The sequence below is a fragment of the Argentina anserina genome, chromosome 6 (genome assembly GCF_933775445.1).
Source record: "Argentina anserina chromosome 6, drPotAnse1.1, whole genome shotgun sequence".
In the NCBI taxonomy this organism is placed as follows: Eukaryota; Viridiplantae; Streptophyta; class Magnoliopsida; order Rosales; family Rosaceae; genus Argentina; species Argentina anserina.
The window spans coordinates 8,837,393-8,853,614 of NC_065877.1; the positions used below are offsets into that span (position 1 = coordinate 8,837,393).

Below are 16,222 nucleotides of genomic sequence, written 5' to 3' on the forward strand. Positions count from 1 at the left end.
GAGGGAGGAGTAGGAGTTTTCTGGCTGATAATTTTTGAAGAAAGACATACCTAAATTTTTTTTATGACAAGTAGAGCATCCGATAATGGTCTGTGCAATTCTCGCTGAATAGACAGAAAGCGTTGAACAAAGTAAATTTCAGATATGACAGTGAACCAATGCTTGGAGACCAACTTACGTTGAACGGAAGACAGGAAGGGAAGTCGACACAGGATTTGAATCAATAAGAGATCAGGAAGAGCATCGATGAAATTCTTGAACCGAGTTGATAATGTTTTTGATCTCGTCAGTATTTCACCGCGCCCCATGTCGGCTGCGAAAATGTAGAGGAAATGATTGAATACTTGGGTTCTGAGAATAATGGGGAGAGAATTTAGGGCAGATAGGGGGTTTTGTTGATTTTCTACTTTTATTTTTGGTGCATATCGTACACAACGAAGATTTCCTATTTAATTTGTCGCCGATTTTTTCATTTTGAGACTTGAGATATTTTCGCAGGCAACGTTGTGCTTCTACGGTTGCTGACCTTCAGTAGAGAAAACATATTTCAGGTGGAAGAAGCACTTAATGACTATGGCTTGCAAATAAATATCAAAAGATTGCCCTAATATTGAAGATGACTTGAAATATCTTATCACCGTACTGGACTTCTTTGAATACGAACGCAAATACGAATTAAGTCATCTTTTGAAATTAATATTTGGGTTTCGTATCTCAATATGCAGCGAGAGCTAGACATGCATTCAGAACAATAATCACTAGTTAAGTTTAACTATTTTCGCAATCAGACTCAAGGTACTTAATTAAAATTGGTCTAAAACGGGATTTTCAAATCCGACGAAGGAATCTTGATGTAACGTAACTTAATATTCACGGAATTAACTATAAGTAAGAAAATATCACAACTGAAACATCAATATTAGTATATTACTTCGTAGGATTTGGAAACCTCGTTTTGGACCAATTTTAAATAAGTACATCCAGCATTTGAGTGTGTTAGAACTTAGAAGTGTTTAGCACACACTCAGAGGGGACCAAATTTGTAGTACATGGACATTAGTTCATTTACTCTTTTTTTTCTTTTGTAGTGTGTAGTTTTGAAATTATGAATGCAAATTAGCGAGCAAACCTTCATGCTTGAATGCTTGATAGGTGAAACGAACTGATTTACTATGGACACTAATTTCATTTCTTTTGAAATGAACTCATATTTTAAGTGTTGTCTCTGCACGATACCTCATAAATTCATAATGAATGTGATTTATTAGTCACCAATTATTGAGAACATATCAAAGTTGAACCTTATTTATATTGGACATTGGAGAAAATTAAATGAAAATCATATTAGCTCTGTTCTAAAATGTAGTCCTGGTATAGCACTACCCGATACGATATGAGTCATTGCATATGTCTACAACTATGTGCGGCTCACTGACGCGGTTCTGAGATTTTTTATGCTCAAAACAAACTAAAGTTTAGCGACCAACTAGATATATAGCATAGACATATACATAATGTCAAACTATAACATTTCTTTTGGTGATCCAGAACTTGAAACAGAAAAATGTTGATGGTTACCAAGTTGAAGCAATAACACATTTTAGTTTGAGCATGATAATTCGCACAACTTTAACCGAGACTTTGTAAAAGAAGTGAACGTGAATTCTTTGTTTGTTGTTTGCTTGGATCTGAAAGATTATTTTACAGAATATATAAATTGACCCAAAAAAAAGTTATCAGAGGCACATCAGTTGGCGACGGCCCATATACAATCATATCATTTTAGGATGCAAGCGTAAATTCATTTCAAAACCAAAACAGAGGCTCGATCATCCTTCTAACTAGTAGATAATATCCTCAAGGAAACTGAAAGGGTTTAGCAGTTTAGACTAAAGAGTAAGGACCGAAAAGAAGGTCTTCAATTGGCGGAAATCGGGTCATGGTCCTCGGCCTCCAGCTCCCACTCTTCATAAATCGTCTCCAGTTCAGGAGTGGTTGACGTCTTGTTTGGACGTATCAGAAGGGCAGGCGCAACTTCAATCCAAGAAACCAGCAATCTCATCTTCTCTGCCATTACAGTCGAACAATCAAATCCCTTCTTCAAAGATGATGACGATGGATTTGAGTAACCGTATATTTTCGCTCTCAGCTAATGAAGCAACTCAATGAATCAACGATGAGGAAAGTAGCACCAGCTTCTTGATACTGAAGAAAAGGGATGGATGCACGAAAATAAGAGGCTCGAGGACAGATTTATTTGATGATTGCATTTGTTGAGGAAGAGATGTTATTTATAAAGGTTTTGCGATTGTGCTGTCGGTAAGAACTAAGAAGTGTGAAGGAAAGTTAGGAAACTATGCCACAAGTTGGAAAAGTAACCATCAGCTGTACAGTAGCAAGGCATGCGTGAAACATGAGAGAAATGTGAAAAGCAATTCTACTAGGCTTTGGTTATGATTGCATGTATTTATCATATTTAGTAATTTTAGTATCATGATTTACGTGATTGTATATTCAGAATGATTGATGAAGTTGATTGTTGACACAGATGGTTAAACTAAGGGTAAGTAAAAATGTAATCGTCGTTACAACGGGCCGTAGACAATCTTAAATTACTCAAAGAAAAACTACTAAATTTTAGTATAAAATAATAAATTTTAAATATTTATTCACCTTAAATTTCTATAAATAATCGTAAATTTTTATTTAGCCTAACTCATTATGAAATCCTCATTTCGCGAAAAGTTGACGTCACTGCTCTACACTAAAAGCAATTGATGAATGTGAGAAATATGAAAAGCAACTGATTTACTATGAAAAGCAACTCTGCAGCATTCACTAACCCTTCTGCAGTATAGATTTACTATGGAAGGTCCAATTTCGAATTGAGTTTATAAGATATAAATCATATGAGATAAACTTGTGGTCCCAGACTCCCAGATGGTTTCGACGACTGGTTCAATTGGTAATCATTTATCAAAAAACTATTTACAGATAATGACACAGAAGCTAATTTACAAATTTACAATGAACTGCCAAGTTCATCGGAAAAACTTCCAATTCATTTGTCAAAAGCGCCCAATTGAAGCCTGCATCCATTCTGTGAACCACTGCATTTCCATTCATACGAAAGGGAGGCTTTCGAGATGAATCCGTCCAAACAGTGTCGAAGAATGTGCATCAGATCCATATTTTAAGAACGGCAAGAAGGCCATCAGAATTTTATGGCTCATCATCACATTCCTCAACACTCTCCTCAAGAATCGTCTCTAAACCTGGAGAATTCGAAGTCTTCTGTGGGTAAATGAAAGGGGCAGGAGCTACCTCCATCCATGCATCCAGATTACTAATGTCCTTTCCCATTGAAGCAATTGAAACACAAGTTCAAAGTCTAATCACAAACGACTTTCGAAAAAGGCCTCACTCTCTTCCCCCTTAAAAACAAGAAAGAAGAGAGACCAATAGGGTTGCTTTTGTGCCTACTGTAAGAGAGCACAAGATAATCCTACATTGGTAAGAGATATGGAGGCTCTTATATAGTAGAAAAGGGTAGGTCGTGAAGGGAAATCACCTAAACAGAGAATATGCAATAATTAGGAGGATCTATTGGAGGCTAATGGAAGGGCCAAATTTGCCTTTTTTTTTCCTTACCGCTCACTTCTGTGCCAAGAAATAAAGCTTCTGGAAAGTGCAAAATGTACAGAACCACCCGTGTCTCTTAACAGAGGGTCATGAGGGATGGTTCTAAGACCATTGTGCTACAATCATATCAAAAACCTATGGTTTAGAATGGAACAGGTAAGGCATTAAATCTAACATCCTATTAAGGTTCATAAATATTCAAACACTTTCTAATGAACTACACATCAAATTCACAACTCAAATGTATCCACGAACGGAAGTAGACATTGTATCAGAGTAATCTGACCCATGTCTCACTTGCCTAAATAAAAAAATTGTAGTTTTATGGGATCACAACTTGTTAATTACTTGAATTATTCCATATTGGACTAGCGCATGTTGCTTCACCATTAATATTTGAAAGATCCACATAATAAGACTCATATTTAGCTCTATGTGACAGATTTCAACCTTAATTTCAATAAACCCCTCCATCATATTAGGCACCATCTATCCAAAAGTTAGCATATAGCACTATCGAAACACCACTCAATACTGCGTAAATAGTACCCCCAAACTTACAAACTACAAGTATGTTCTCTATGATGTATATTGAAACAAGTAGATAGCTAAGTTGATCATCTAACACACTGTGAGTGAACCACCTAAACTACCAAATCAACTAAGCTTATAAGGATCGTCAAACACACATACAAAAGCCCACCAAAACATCAACCATTCACATCAGTACTCGATCACACATGTGCATAAGCGAATGCATTTCAGATTAAACATGAAAAATTTACTGTCCCAACATCAATTTCCATCGAAACCGAAACATTCCATTCTAAACAGCTACATTTCCCATTAGATTCAATACGTCTCATAGAATTCATCACCTGGGACCATAAAAAACAAACCACAATAACAATACCAAACAAAGATTAGATTATAAATACCAAAACTGCCCTCACTGGCTCAGTCCAGCGGAACCTCGACATCTCCATCAGTAATCTCCTGCTGTAAATCCTTAGGGTCCTTCCCGTCCACAGTGCACCCAACCGAGACACAAGTCCCCAGTATCTCCTTCACAGTCCCACTCAAGTCCTTAGCCATCGACCTGCTCTTCATGATCTTCGCAATCTCGATGACGTCATCCAGGCTGATGTTGCCGTTGTGCTTAATGTTCTTGCTCTTCTTGCGGTCGCGCTCGGGCTCCTTGAGGGCCTTGATGACGAGAGCAGCGGCGGACGGGACGACGGAGACCTTGGCCTGACGGTTCTGGACGGTGAGCTTGACGGTGACGCGGAGGCCCTTCCAGTCCTTGGCGGTCTCCTTGGCGATGTCCTCTCCGATCTTCTTGGGGGAGAGACCGAGGGGGCCGATCTTGGGAGCGAGGGAACTGGCGGCACCGACCTCGCCTCCGGTGACGCGGACGTAGACCTCGACGACCTGGGAGGGGTCGAACTTGGGAGGCATGGCTGGGGGGGCTGAGGCTGAGCGAGGGTTAGGGTTTTGGAGGCGGGGAGATGAAGAAGAGAGGCGGAGAGATTTTGCGAGGTGGGCTTATTAAGGGGTTCATATAGGGGAGTTTAGGGTTTTGTGGTTGATTTTTGGAAATGACTGATGTGTCCGGGACTTTTTGGGCTGTTTGGTGATGGGCTCTTGGTAATGTTTTTTTGTGACGTTTTGTAATTAGTTTTTGGCCCAACAGATGCTCATCGGTCGAAGCAAGGCCCTATTCTATGTTGGCTTGCTGGAGGGGTAGACCTTCGAAAGCATTGACTAGACCGAAACTAGATTAGAAACAATGTTCACAATTTACAGACATTGATTGATCATGAGATTTTTTGATATAAATCTGATGTGGGGAAATTATTTTTATGTAGAGTTGTTTTCTTTCAACCTTTAGATTTACATCGGAGAGTGATTGAACATGAATATATTGGTGAGTAATTAATGACTTTGTGAACACTACTGAACCAATCTAATTTCCCAAACTATAACCACAAAAGTGTTGTAGGCAGGTTCCACACCTTATCTCAACACGAAAAAAAATAAAGGTTGATTAATCTCAATGATAGAAGACAATAGGAAAAACATGCATTTGGAAACACATTAACTTGGTCTTAGTTTGTGCTTTCCGTGTGTATTCTAATCTAGAGACTAGTCTTTAACGATGTTCGCCCAACCTTCTTTTAGCTATTTGTTCATGTCATACCTCTCTTTTTTTAGTGAAAAATAGTAGGAGACTGATATCTTATAACAATAGTGATACCAAAAGATTCAAATCATATCACATTTACTTTTTTGGAATGGAAATTAATCATCAATCGGAATCGAAAACTAGAAAAGAATGAGGAATTATTTTGGATGCACGATTTGACCCTAAACTCGTCGACCTCCTTTGTTGTGTAATTCCCAAGTATTAAAGAATATGCATATCTTATAACCTACATTAATTATGATTGTTCATGTAATCATGTACGTTTTTTTTATTCAAAATCATGTACGTTGTTAGTAAACAATCCCGTAATCATTTTCAAGTAAATGTGGCACCAAATTTTCCTCACTTGGGCTTAGGGGTGTAAATGAGCCGGGTCGGGCCGAATATTAAGTTGTTCATGTTTAATTCGTTTTCATTCGATCAAGCTCAAACCGGGCCAAACTTTGATTTTTGTGCTTCATGTTCAACCTCAGCTTGGCTTGAAAAATCTCGAATTGAGCTCTGACCGACTCATTTTATTAGATGAAATCAAACTCAAATCAAGCTGGCTTGAATCATACGAAATTAAAATTTTAAAATTTAGAAATTAAAAAAAAATTAAAAAAAATTTCAAAATCTAATGTCATCGCATCACACAACATCTCTTTTATTTGTAATAAACTAAAAATAACAAATCAAACTTGTTATAGAACTTAAAGTCTTAACTAATTATTCTATAAATAAACCTTTCAGATTTTTCAAACTAATATTATATTTTTAATATTATTTCTCATATAAAAATTATACTTTATATATACTATAAATGTTAATAAGTCAACCTTAAATAATAAACGAGCCGAGCTTTTAACAATCCCAAGCTAGCTTGCGAGCTAAACGAGTCGAATACTTGTTGTTCAAGCTCGGCTTATTTTTAAGGTCGGGCTAAATATTGAGTTCAAAGTCAGCTCATTTAACTTTACGCGTTTGAGTTGAACGGATTAAAAGAGAGCCGAACACGAGCGGCTCGAGCTTAATTACAGCCCAAGAGCCATGAAACCACCGATAAAAAGACTCGGCCGGTTTCTTCTGCGTTTAGTAATGACATCTAAAAACGCCATTAAAAGATTTTGATGACATTTTTCATACGCCATGGATGTATATGCATGTGGTTAGGGGTGGGCACGGGACGGGATGACCCCCGTCCCATCCCACTCTTTTGAATCGGGACGGGACGATGGTTTTTAAGAATGCATCCCATTCGGGATTAATCCCGGTTGGGACGGGACGGGACAAATCCCACCTTCTTATGAAGCTAAATAAAAACCTATTTTTTATTTTTTTTCATAACAAAGTAATATTTAATAATGAAATTTTAACAAAAAAATGCATATTATATTCAAAATATTATAATTTACCATTATTATTTGAGTTGATATAATTTTAGAGTTATTAAGAACATAAATTAGTTTCATTTTGATACAAATATATAAGAATTTTTAAGTTTTCATTAAAGGTGGGACGGGACGGGACGAAGCGGGATAGAAATTATTCGTCCCACGTCCCATCCCACTATTATAAAACGGGACGGGACGAACGTTTTTAGACTTCCGTCCCGTCCCTATGAATTTCGGGACGGAATCGAGAATTCAGTTTTTTATGCCCACCCCTACATGTGGTAATGCTAGTCAGTCATTTTTCATATCGCAATCGAATTGGTCATTAACCGTTCTTGCAAAATTAGGTTCCAGCTCGTTTATTTTTGCTTTTGGCTTACCTCTCCCGATCCTAGCTCATCAGCCCCTATTAATGTAATTGCATAGATCCACTTGTAACAAGTTCGCGTCAAATCTACTAATTTGTTTTATCAAGCAAATCTACTCATTAGTGAAATGAAACTACCGATCTAATAAAGACAATCGTTCCCGCTCAATAAGTCGAAACATTTCCGCTAGGCTAAACTCAAAATCTACAGCTTGATAAGTACATATATGCATGTTTTCTCTCTCAGCTTGATATATATCGCACAGTCGCACTCGTTCATAGTTCATACCAAACTTTTTTCTTTTCTTGAGCTCTCAATCTCTCGTGTTTAGATGAAACCTTTCTAACAATATACAACAGGAAAAACAATGCCAGATCGGGCGCCTACTATTTTGGAACGTCGAAAGTTCTTCAAGCACGATATATATTCATGTGTTTCTTAAATCAACGAGAAAGTTTTTCGGATAAGGCAAGTACACAAACCCTAGCTAACTTCCCAGACTTGAACACTCAGTCCATGCACGCTTCCTCAACCGCAAACCAGAATCGCAACTCCACGTGCAATCGTATAGAAATCGATCGATCATGCCTAACTTCCCAAAAACAAATGATATAAGTAAGATGGGCGTTGTGATCAAGTACGTAGAATATTATTGTTTTGAGCTTCATTATTTGAGCCAAGCAATAGTTGTAGGGTTAACTAATCACTTTGCTGTTTGATTAGAGTTTTTAATAACTCGTAAATTTTTTGAATGATTAGCTTTTCGGGAGATTTAGCTCGTGACACAGTCAATTTGTATTATTGTTTATGGCAATTAGTGTGTGGATTTGGACCAGTTCTATTTAGTTAATACAGTTCGTAGACCAAATCTCTTGCAAAGAGATGAGCGCATAATGTGGTTGTTTAAAAAAGATTGCCAAGACTATGATAATTGTAATGATCAATTTTTATATATTCGTCATCATTTCTTGGGATCCAAACGGAGCTACAGCAAGCTTTCAGATGGTTTGTTGGTTAATTACAATTTTATTGTTAATCCCATCCGAAATGATTCGCCGAATGAAATATAATAACTAACCAATTTGAAGATACGTGATCTTGCACCAGGAAGATCGTTATCAACACTAGTCATCACACACCGAGGAGTTTTCTTTAATTGTTTTTTTCAGTCTTGAGTGGAGAAAATATAAAATGTGAGATTGTGGTGGGAAGTTATCTAACAGTTTTTCAGTTTTTTTCTATTCAATTTATAATATTTGCATTTCATTTTGTTCGTTATTGTTATAGCCTTTATATATATAAATTGTTTTAAACTACCATATGGTATAAAGTTTTTTATATGATTTCATACATATTTTTATTGACAAAGTGAGTTCTAGTTATAAGATTATAGATACGTAGGGTATTATGTCCAAGAGACTAAGACTAATGCAGTTGGAACTTGGAAGATGATAAATTATCTTGCAGTAGTTGCGAATTGATGGATTTGTACTTAGGGGTGGGCACGGGACGAGATAGGACGAGATGAGGGTAATCCCGCGTCCCGTCTCACTCATTAAATTCGAAACGGGATCGGGACGAGATTTGTGTTTTTAAAAGTTCGTCCCATTCAGGACTAACTCTGTCGGGATTGGGATCGGGATGAGACTGAGCATATCCTACATTCCCGGACTTTAAATAATAAATATTGAATGTATTATAAATAAAATTTTAGTACGAATTATTGTAATAGAATAAACATATATATTGTTCCAAATTTTCTTTATCATCTACTTCGATACCATGCATTTAATTATTATAAAATTAAATTAATCATTCAAATTATAACGTTATATATATTGTACATAAAAATTATAGTGTTATCATACAAGAGAAACATATATAATTATATATTGTATATAAGATTATATAGGTTCTGATTGCTAACTCATAGAAATTTGCAATATACAAATCGTCTTTATTTATATCATATAACTCGAATCATATATTAATGTGAAAATTAACCGGGACTTGTTTATCTTTAGGAAATGAACCAATGTCCAAGATTCATTCTTTGAAGTTAGTCATTTATTTATCAAATGCATCTAAGGTGTTCTCATAAATTGTAAATGTATGATGATAAAATATTTTATGGTTGAAATTCAAATGAAATTTAAAACAGGACGGAACGGGATGAAGCGAGATAGAAATTATTCGTCCCACGTCCTGACTAATTATTATGAAACGGGACGGGACATACATTTTTAGACCTCCGTCCCATCCCTATGAATTTCAAGACAGGATTGAGATTTCGGCTTTTTATGCCCACACTTACTTATACTTGTCCATTCTCAACTTCCAATATAAGTGTACGATTCTTCAACACGAGTGTCACTCAATTTTAAGTTTATTTGAATTCTACGCACGTATGGGGATACAATAAGTGAGTTACTTTCATGAAAAAGATATACTAGCTAAAATGGTGACAATTTTCAATTGAGTTTTCTTTTATAAAATTTGTACGTTTTTTCTTACAAATGCGTATAATTTTCCGAAAGATAATAATGAAAGAAAAATATGTTTTTATCAATACTCATTCTTTGCCGATATGTAGACAATCAGTGGTGCACTTGTGCTCACTCTGATTAGAGAATAGATTCTCTTGAAGGTTATACTCATTCGCATTAGTTTAGCCACAGTGTCGCCCGCTTGGGCGGATGCAGTAAGATGGTTTTATGGGCTTGAGCCCATACAAAATTTTGGGGGAAAAAACACCAAATATATATATGCTATAAAAAAATACATATGTATTAAACAACCTCAACTCCCCGCAGCAGCCGCAAGAGTGAGTATTCATCCAAAAAAAGCAGTTTTCTTCATGCATTTTCCGTCAAGAACTCCAACACTAAAAGCCGAGAGCTTTCATTTTCTGCTGGAGAGTTGCACATCAAAATCGTAGGAGCTCCAGGTCTACCATGTAAAAGATTGAATCCATTGGTTTTGATATTTTCCTGTTGATTGAATCCCTTGGTTTTGACCCAATGTCTTCCTTGTCTAGATTTCTGGGTTGATTCATGTTTATTGTTTCCTTTGTTCCAAAGTGGTGGTTGTGGGAGTCTGTGCACTCTGCTTGACTGAGAGGCTTCTCATCTTAGCAGCCAAAAAAGGCCACCATAGAAGCACCCAGAGCTTCCCTCACAGACCCATTACTCTTCCAAATATCTTTGCTTTCGGTTCCTTACTCAATCGCAAGCCATATTACTTGGATCAGGAAGCTTCCACCAGCCAAGAAGGTAACTTTTTTCATCTGGGTAGTGCTAAAGTTTTGATCTTTATGCTTAATCCGAACATTTTAGTGCTTCTGGGATGTGAATTTTGGATATTTGTGTGTGATTGTGTGAGTGTGTTGTTTGATGATTAAGTTGTTTTATTGGGTAATAATGACAAAATTATGGTCAAAGTATATGTTAATATACAATTGTATAACGACAGATTGAGGACAAAGGCTTTGATTTTTCTTAATTACAGTGGTAATTTAGCACCAAATTGAAGATGCCAAAGTAAAACCATCTGTAGAAGTTGGGATTTCAGGCACATGAGAATTGGAAGCAATCTGTTTTTTTATTTTTCTGAATTCATTAATTAGTCTAATCATTCATGATTTACTATATGATGGTTAAAAATAGCTAGTAAGTTCTTAATAAAATCACCAGAAAAAGTACAATCATGAGTAGTCTAATTTGACGAATTTTCCCCAAAAGTTGCATCCTTTTGTTCCAAGCTTTGTGACTTTGTTGTTTTCAAAAGTGAATTTGTGAGACTTTATTTGATTTTGTGCAGTTATATTGGTTTCACATCAAGATGAGCAAAATGGTAGTAAACTATTAAAAATACCCTCTTTAGACCTATCTGAAAGTTTCAACATTCTTCATTGGATTTTATGCACTTGTTTGTATTTGATCATGCATAGTTAGGCAAATAAAAATCTATAAGGGACTTATTTGATCTTTTATGGAGTTCATTTTGTTGTCCTGACCCATCAACTTACCAGATTGGAGCATCTACATAAGTAACTGTGTTTATCAAGTATCAGCAGTAAAAAAAAGTGCATGCCCTGGATTTCTTGAATGAATCACACACTCACGAATTGTAAAGCAATTGGGCTGCAATTGAGGTTAGTTTATTTTGATTAATTTAAATCATCTTGTTAAGCATGTATATTTGCTTGTTATTATGTTTTGTCTTAGTAGTGTTATCTATATAATATTATAGGTAAGGATAAATGACTGATCACCAGAAACCGAAGAGGTTCAAAAATCTGTTTTCATTTTTATCACCACTTGTAGCTTCATCAAGTGATAATGTTAATGAGGTAGATGCTGAGATTGGAAGTGTGAGCGGGAGTAGACTAGTGACCGATAATTCTGTTAATGATATTGGTTTGAACTTTTCTCCATCCATTCTATTATAAGAGAGGTCTGAAAGTTTTGATATTAATTCTCTTCAGCGTGATCCGGGATTACACCAACCTATATCATCACATGCTATTGATATGCGTGACCGTATTCGAAAAGCTTATGTGGTATTAGGACCTTATCAACCTTGCTCAAGTTTTTACCCACTTTCATTTGATGGAGGCCAAGGTCGAAAGTTTAACCCCAAGTGGTTCAAGCAATGGCCTTGGCTTGAGTATTCTGAAGAGAATGATAAAGCATTTTGTTTCCCCTGTTTCTTATTTGATACTTATCCATCTCATCATCCAGCATTTACTGTTGATGGGTTTAATGGATGGAAGAATGTTAGTTCTAAGAAATCTGGCATGATCTTTCACATGGGAGGCATCAATTCTCATCATAGTAGAGCCATGCATCAGTGGGAGTCGTTGAGAAACCCATCTCATCACATTGAGCAATTGATTAGTACACAGTCATCGCAAGAAATAACAGATAACCGACTCCGGCTTATTACTAGTATAGAAAGTGCAAGGCTATTAGCACACTAAGGATGTGCTTTTAGAGGACATGATGAATCAGCTAATTCTTCTAATGGTGGAAATTTGATGTTGTTGTGAATTATTTTGGAAGAGTAAGTTTAGAAGTTTCTAGAGTTACAAAAAATGCTCCTGGGAATGCCAAGTATACTGCTCCAAGTATCCAAAAAGAGATTGTAAACATACTTGATAACAAAGTTAGGAAAAAGATTCGAGATGAAGTAGGAGTTGGCAAATTTTGTATCCTTGTTGATGAAGCGGTTGATGTGGCCAACAAGGAACAAATGGCTATAATTCTTCGATTTGTTGATTTCATGGTTTTGTTAGAGAGAGATTTTTCAAAGTGCTAAGTGTGAATGACACTTGTTCTCAAACTCTCAAAGATGAGATAACCAAAGTTCTTATCCAAAATAAACTTCAAGTCGAAGATATGTGTGGCCAAGGATATGATGGTGCTAGCAATATGTGGGGTATATATAATGAGTTACAAGCTTTGTTTCTAAGAGAATGTCCATCTGCATATTATGTTCATTGCTTTGCTCATCGCTTATAATTGACTTTGAATGCTTCAGCTAAAGGAGTGCATAGTATTAGTGGATTCTTTTCTACTCTAAATATGATTGTTAACTTTGTTGATTCTTCTGCAAAAAGACATTCAACTTTAAGAAATATTAGAAAAGAAGAAATTGTTGAATTAGTGGCTGCCGGGATACTTAAGACAGGTTCAGGGCTTAATCAGTCTTCCACTTTGCAACGAGCAGGGGCTACTCGTTGGGGTTCACATCTTCGCTCTATTTCAAGTCTAATCAAGTTTTTTGGAGCTACCCGGACAACTTGTAGAGATTTGGTTATAAGTGGACCAAATAAAGTACAAGATGAAGCACGTGGTGTTTGTTAAGCATTGAAGCGCTTTGATTTTGTGATTTGCTTGCATTTATGTATGATGTCATGATGACTACTGATTTTCTTTGTCAATCATTGCAAAATAAACCTATAGACATCTTGAATGCTCTCCGCTTTCTTTCACTCACAAAGTCAAAACTTCAAGATATGAGAGATAATGGTTGGGATGCTTTGATTATGAAGGTCATATCATTTTGTTGTTAGTATGATATTCTTATTCCAAAAATGTCTGCTCCTTACAAGAAAGGCATAAGGGCTTGTGAACAAGATATCACAATTGAACAATTTTATCGAGTCAATGTATTTTATATTGTGATTGACTTTCAGTTGGCATAGTTGAAAAGTAGTTTTCCTGATGATTCTATGGAGCTTCTTGTCTTAGTGCTACATTTGATCCACATAATAACTTTCAATCATTTAGAAGTGAATATGTTCACAATCTTGCTTTGAGATTTTATCCTGCTGATTTTACTTCATATGAGTTGCTTGCTTTAGATATGGAGTGCGGGTATTTTCTAACAGATATTCAGATGGATTCAAGATTTGTGAACATAACATATGTATCTGATTTGTGTCGGCGGTTAGTTGAGTCAAGAAAATCAGCATTCTTTCCTATGATTTATAGATTGATTTGTCTTGTTTTGACACTGCCAGTTTCTACAGCAACAACGGAGAGAGCATTTTCATCTAAGAACATCATAAAAAACAAACTTCGAAACAGAATGTAATATGAATTTCTTGATGATTTAATGGTTCTCTACATTGAAAAAGAACTTACCGATAGTATTGATAATGATTATGTGATTGCAGAGTTTGAATTGAGCGGGTCTCGTATGGTACGTTTTAGGTAGCTTATTGTTACGTATAACGCTTTGATGATTATAATTTTCAATTCACGAGGTTTTATGTCCTCCTTAGTCTATATTTTATTTGAAAGTAATAAAGGCGTGAGGATGAGCCTATTACTGGGTTCCAAATCTCAAAAAAAAATTGATATCCTCATATAAATTAGCCTAAACACCTTTGAATTCTTAGATCTCCACTAGTTGCCGATGTAATTTATGTATTACTCCTAACAGATATTGTTCAATTCTCCATACGGGTTTCGAAACCAGATAAAGTCGCATTACTTATTGCCGGGCATACTTTAACCCCGCCACAAATCGTGTGAATTTATTTCAAAAGAAAAATGATGTACCATGAATTCACAGTTGTCACCTCTCACCCCATCACATTTGTCGTGTTGCGACCGATCGTCCAGGCTCTGCTGAGCCTACATCTGATAATTGTCCTTCCCGTAATCGCGACGAACGAGACCTCTTTTCACCAATAAGGGAAAGTTTTCGGAACGATGACGTGTCACGATATGGACACCCCGATCATTTTTCATCGACTGGTGATATGGGTCGTGGGGCCGCCGATAAAGGAACCTAGGTGGGGTGGGGTGGGGTGGGGGGGGCTCCAGCATGGTGAAGACTGAAGACTGACTCTAACTCTAAGGTGTCATCATGGGCTCAATCAATGAGTTTGCTTCGAGTAGTTGAAATGTTTGATCAAACTGGGAGCTAGTTGGTCCACGTGCCTTTTATCTATCTTTGGATAAATTCGTCCATATCTGCCTACCTTGTTTCATTACACGTACTCATCATTTATTTATTTTTGTCCAAAAATGACTTGTCATCTCCTAATTTACATAAAATAATATATGTGTGACACGATCTTTCCTATGTGTCATTGTAATGTGATTACTGATTAGGAAGGAAGGTTTCAAACTTTCAATATTGGGAGATTAGGAAAATTACCGCTCGTAGTGAGATGTCTTGTAACATGAACTTAAGCTTAAGCTTAAAGGTTTCTGTACAAACAACTTATTTTGATTGACAAAGGGGTGCCTAGCAAAACCTCAATGTTGGGTTAAAAGACAGTTGACTGTTGACCAATTTCATGTGAGTATGGAACAGTGGAATCAATTAGCTATTATTGTTAGCTTTCTGTTATCTTTTCGATGCTAAAATTTTCTTTTAGTAATGACACTTAATGTTCAATTTGTGTGATGTAAAAGAAAAAAAGACAATATCACGCCGGTGGACAATATAATAGATGGCTGATTATAAGATTTACTGCATGTATTTAGATTCTGATCAAACTGACTAATCATTAGTTAGTTGTTCAAAAGCAACGCTAAAGAAGATTCTTAACATGTAATTTTATCCACTTTTGGATAATATTAGAATGTACTAATTGACTCACGGTTAGATTTCAGTTAAGACCAAATTATGAACAAATCGTTTCTCCTCTTGTAATATTAATGTTGTCCTCCCAAATCATCGCTACACATCGATAAAATGTATTTGACGTTTGCGTAACTCAATTTAAGTTTCCCGTGCTTAATGATCGACAATAATAGACAAAAACAACAAAAACCAAGAAGGCATGGAACTTGATTAATCTAATAAAGCACGACAAGTGTGTGTAAGCGTGTTCTTCCCATTTTTGAACAACTTTTTCTTATCCAAAACTTAATTTTGATTAAGAAGTTAAATCCAATCACTTACCTTTCTAAGTTTCTATACATTAACCTAGTTAGAAGCATTGACACCATCATTGAGTATCCCATACTAATCAGATGAGGACACCCACACCGCATCACCACCACCACCACCCTGCTTGTCTTTTTCTACCTTAATTGTTCGTACGAAGATTAGAAGAAAGAGCTTATCCATTTCCTCCATATTATAAAACGCAGAGCAATCAACGTTTT

At 36.2% G+C, this 16,222-nt stretch overlaps 1 protein-coding gene across 1 annotated transcript; it reads right to left on the reverse strand.

Moving 5' to 3' along the window:
- Nucleotides 1-4,389: 4,389 nt before the first annotated feature.
- LOC126798872 (60S ribosomal protein L12-like) lies at nucleotides 4,390-5,172 on the reverse strand. Its single transcript, XM_050525948.1, has one exon. The coding sequence runs from the start codon at nucleotides 5,098-5,100 to the stop codon at nucleotides 4,600-4,602; it is 501 nt and encodes a 166-aa protein (XP_050381905.1). The 5' UTR covers nucleotides 5,101-5,172; the 3' UTR covers nucleotides 4,390-4,599.
- Nucleotides 5,173-16,222: the final 11,050 nt, after the last annotated feature.

Bases quoted from the DNA above. Each gene is read 5' to 3' on its own strand.
- LOC126798872 (XM_050525948.1), bottom strand. From the start codon at position 5,100: ATGCCTCCCAAGTTCGACCCCTCCCAGGTCGTCGAGGTCTACGTCCGC.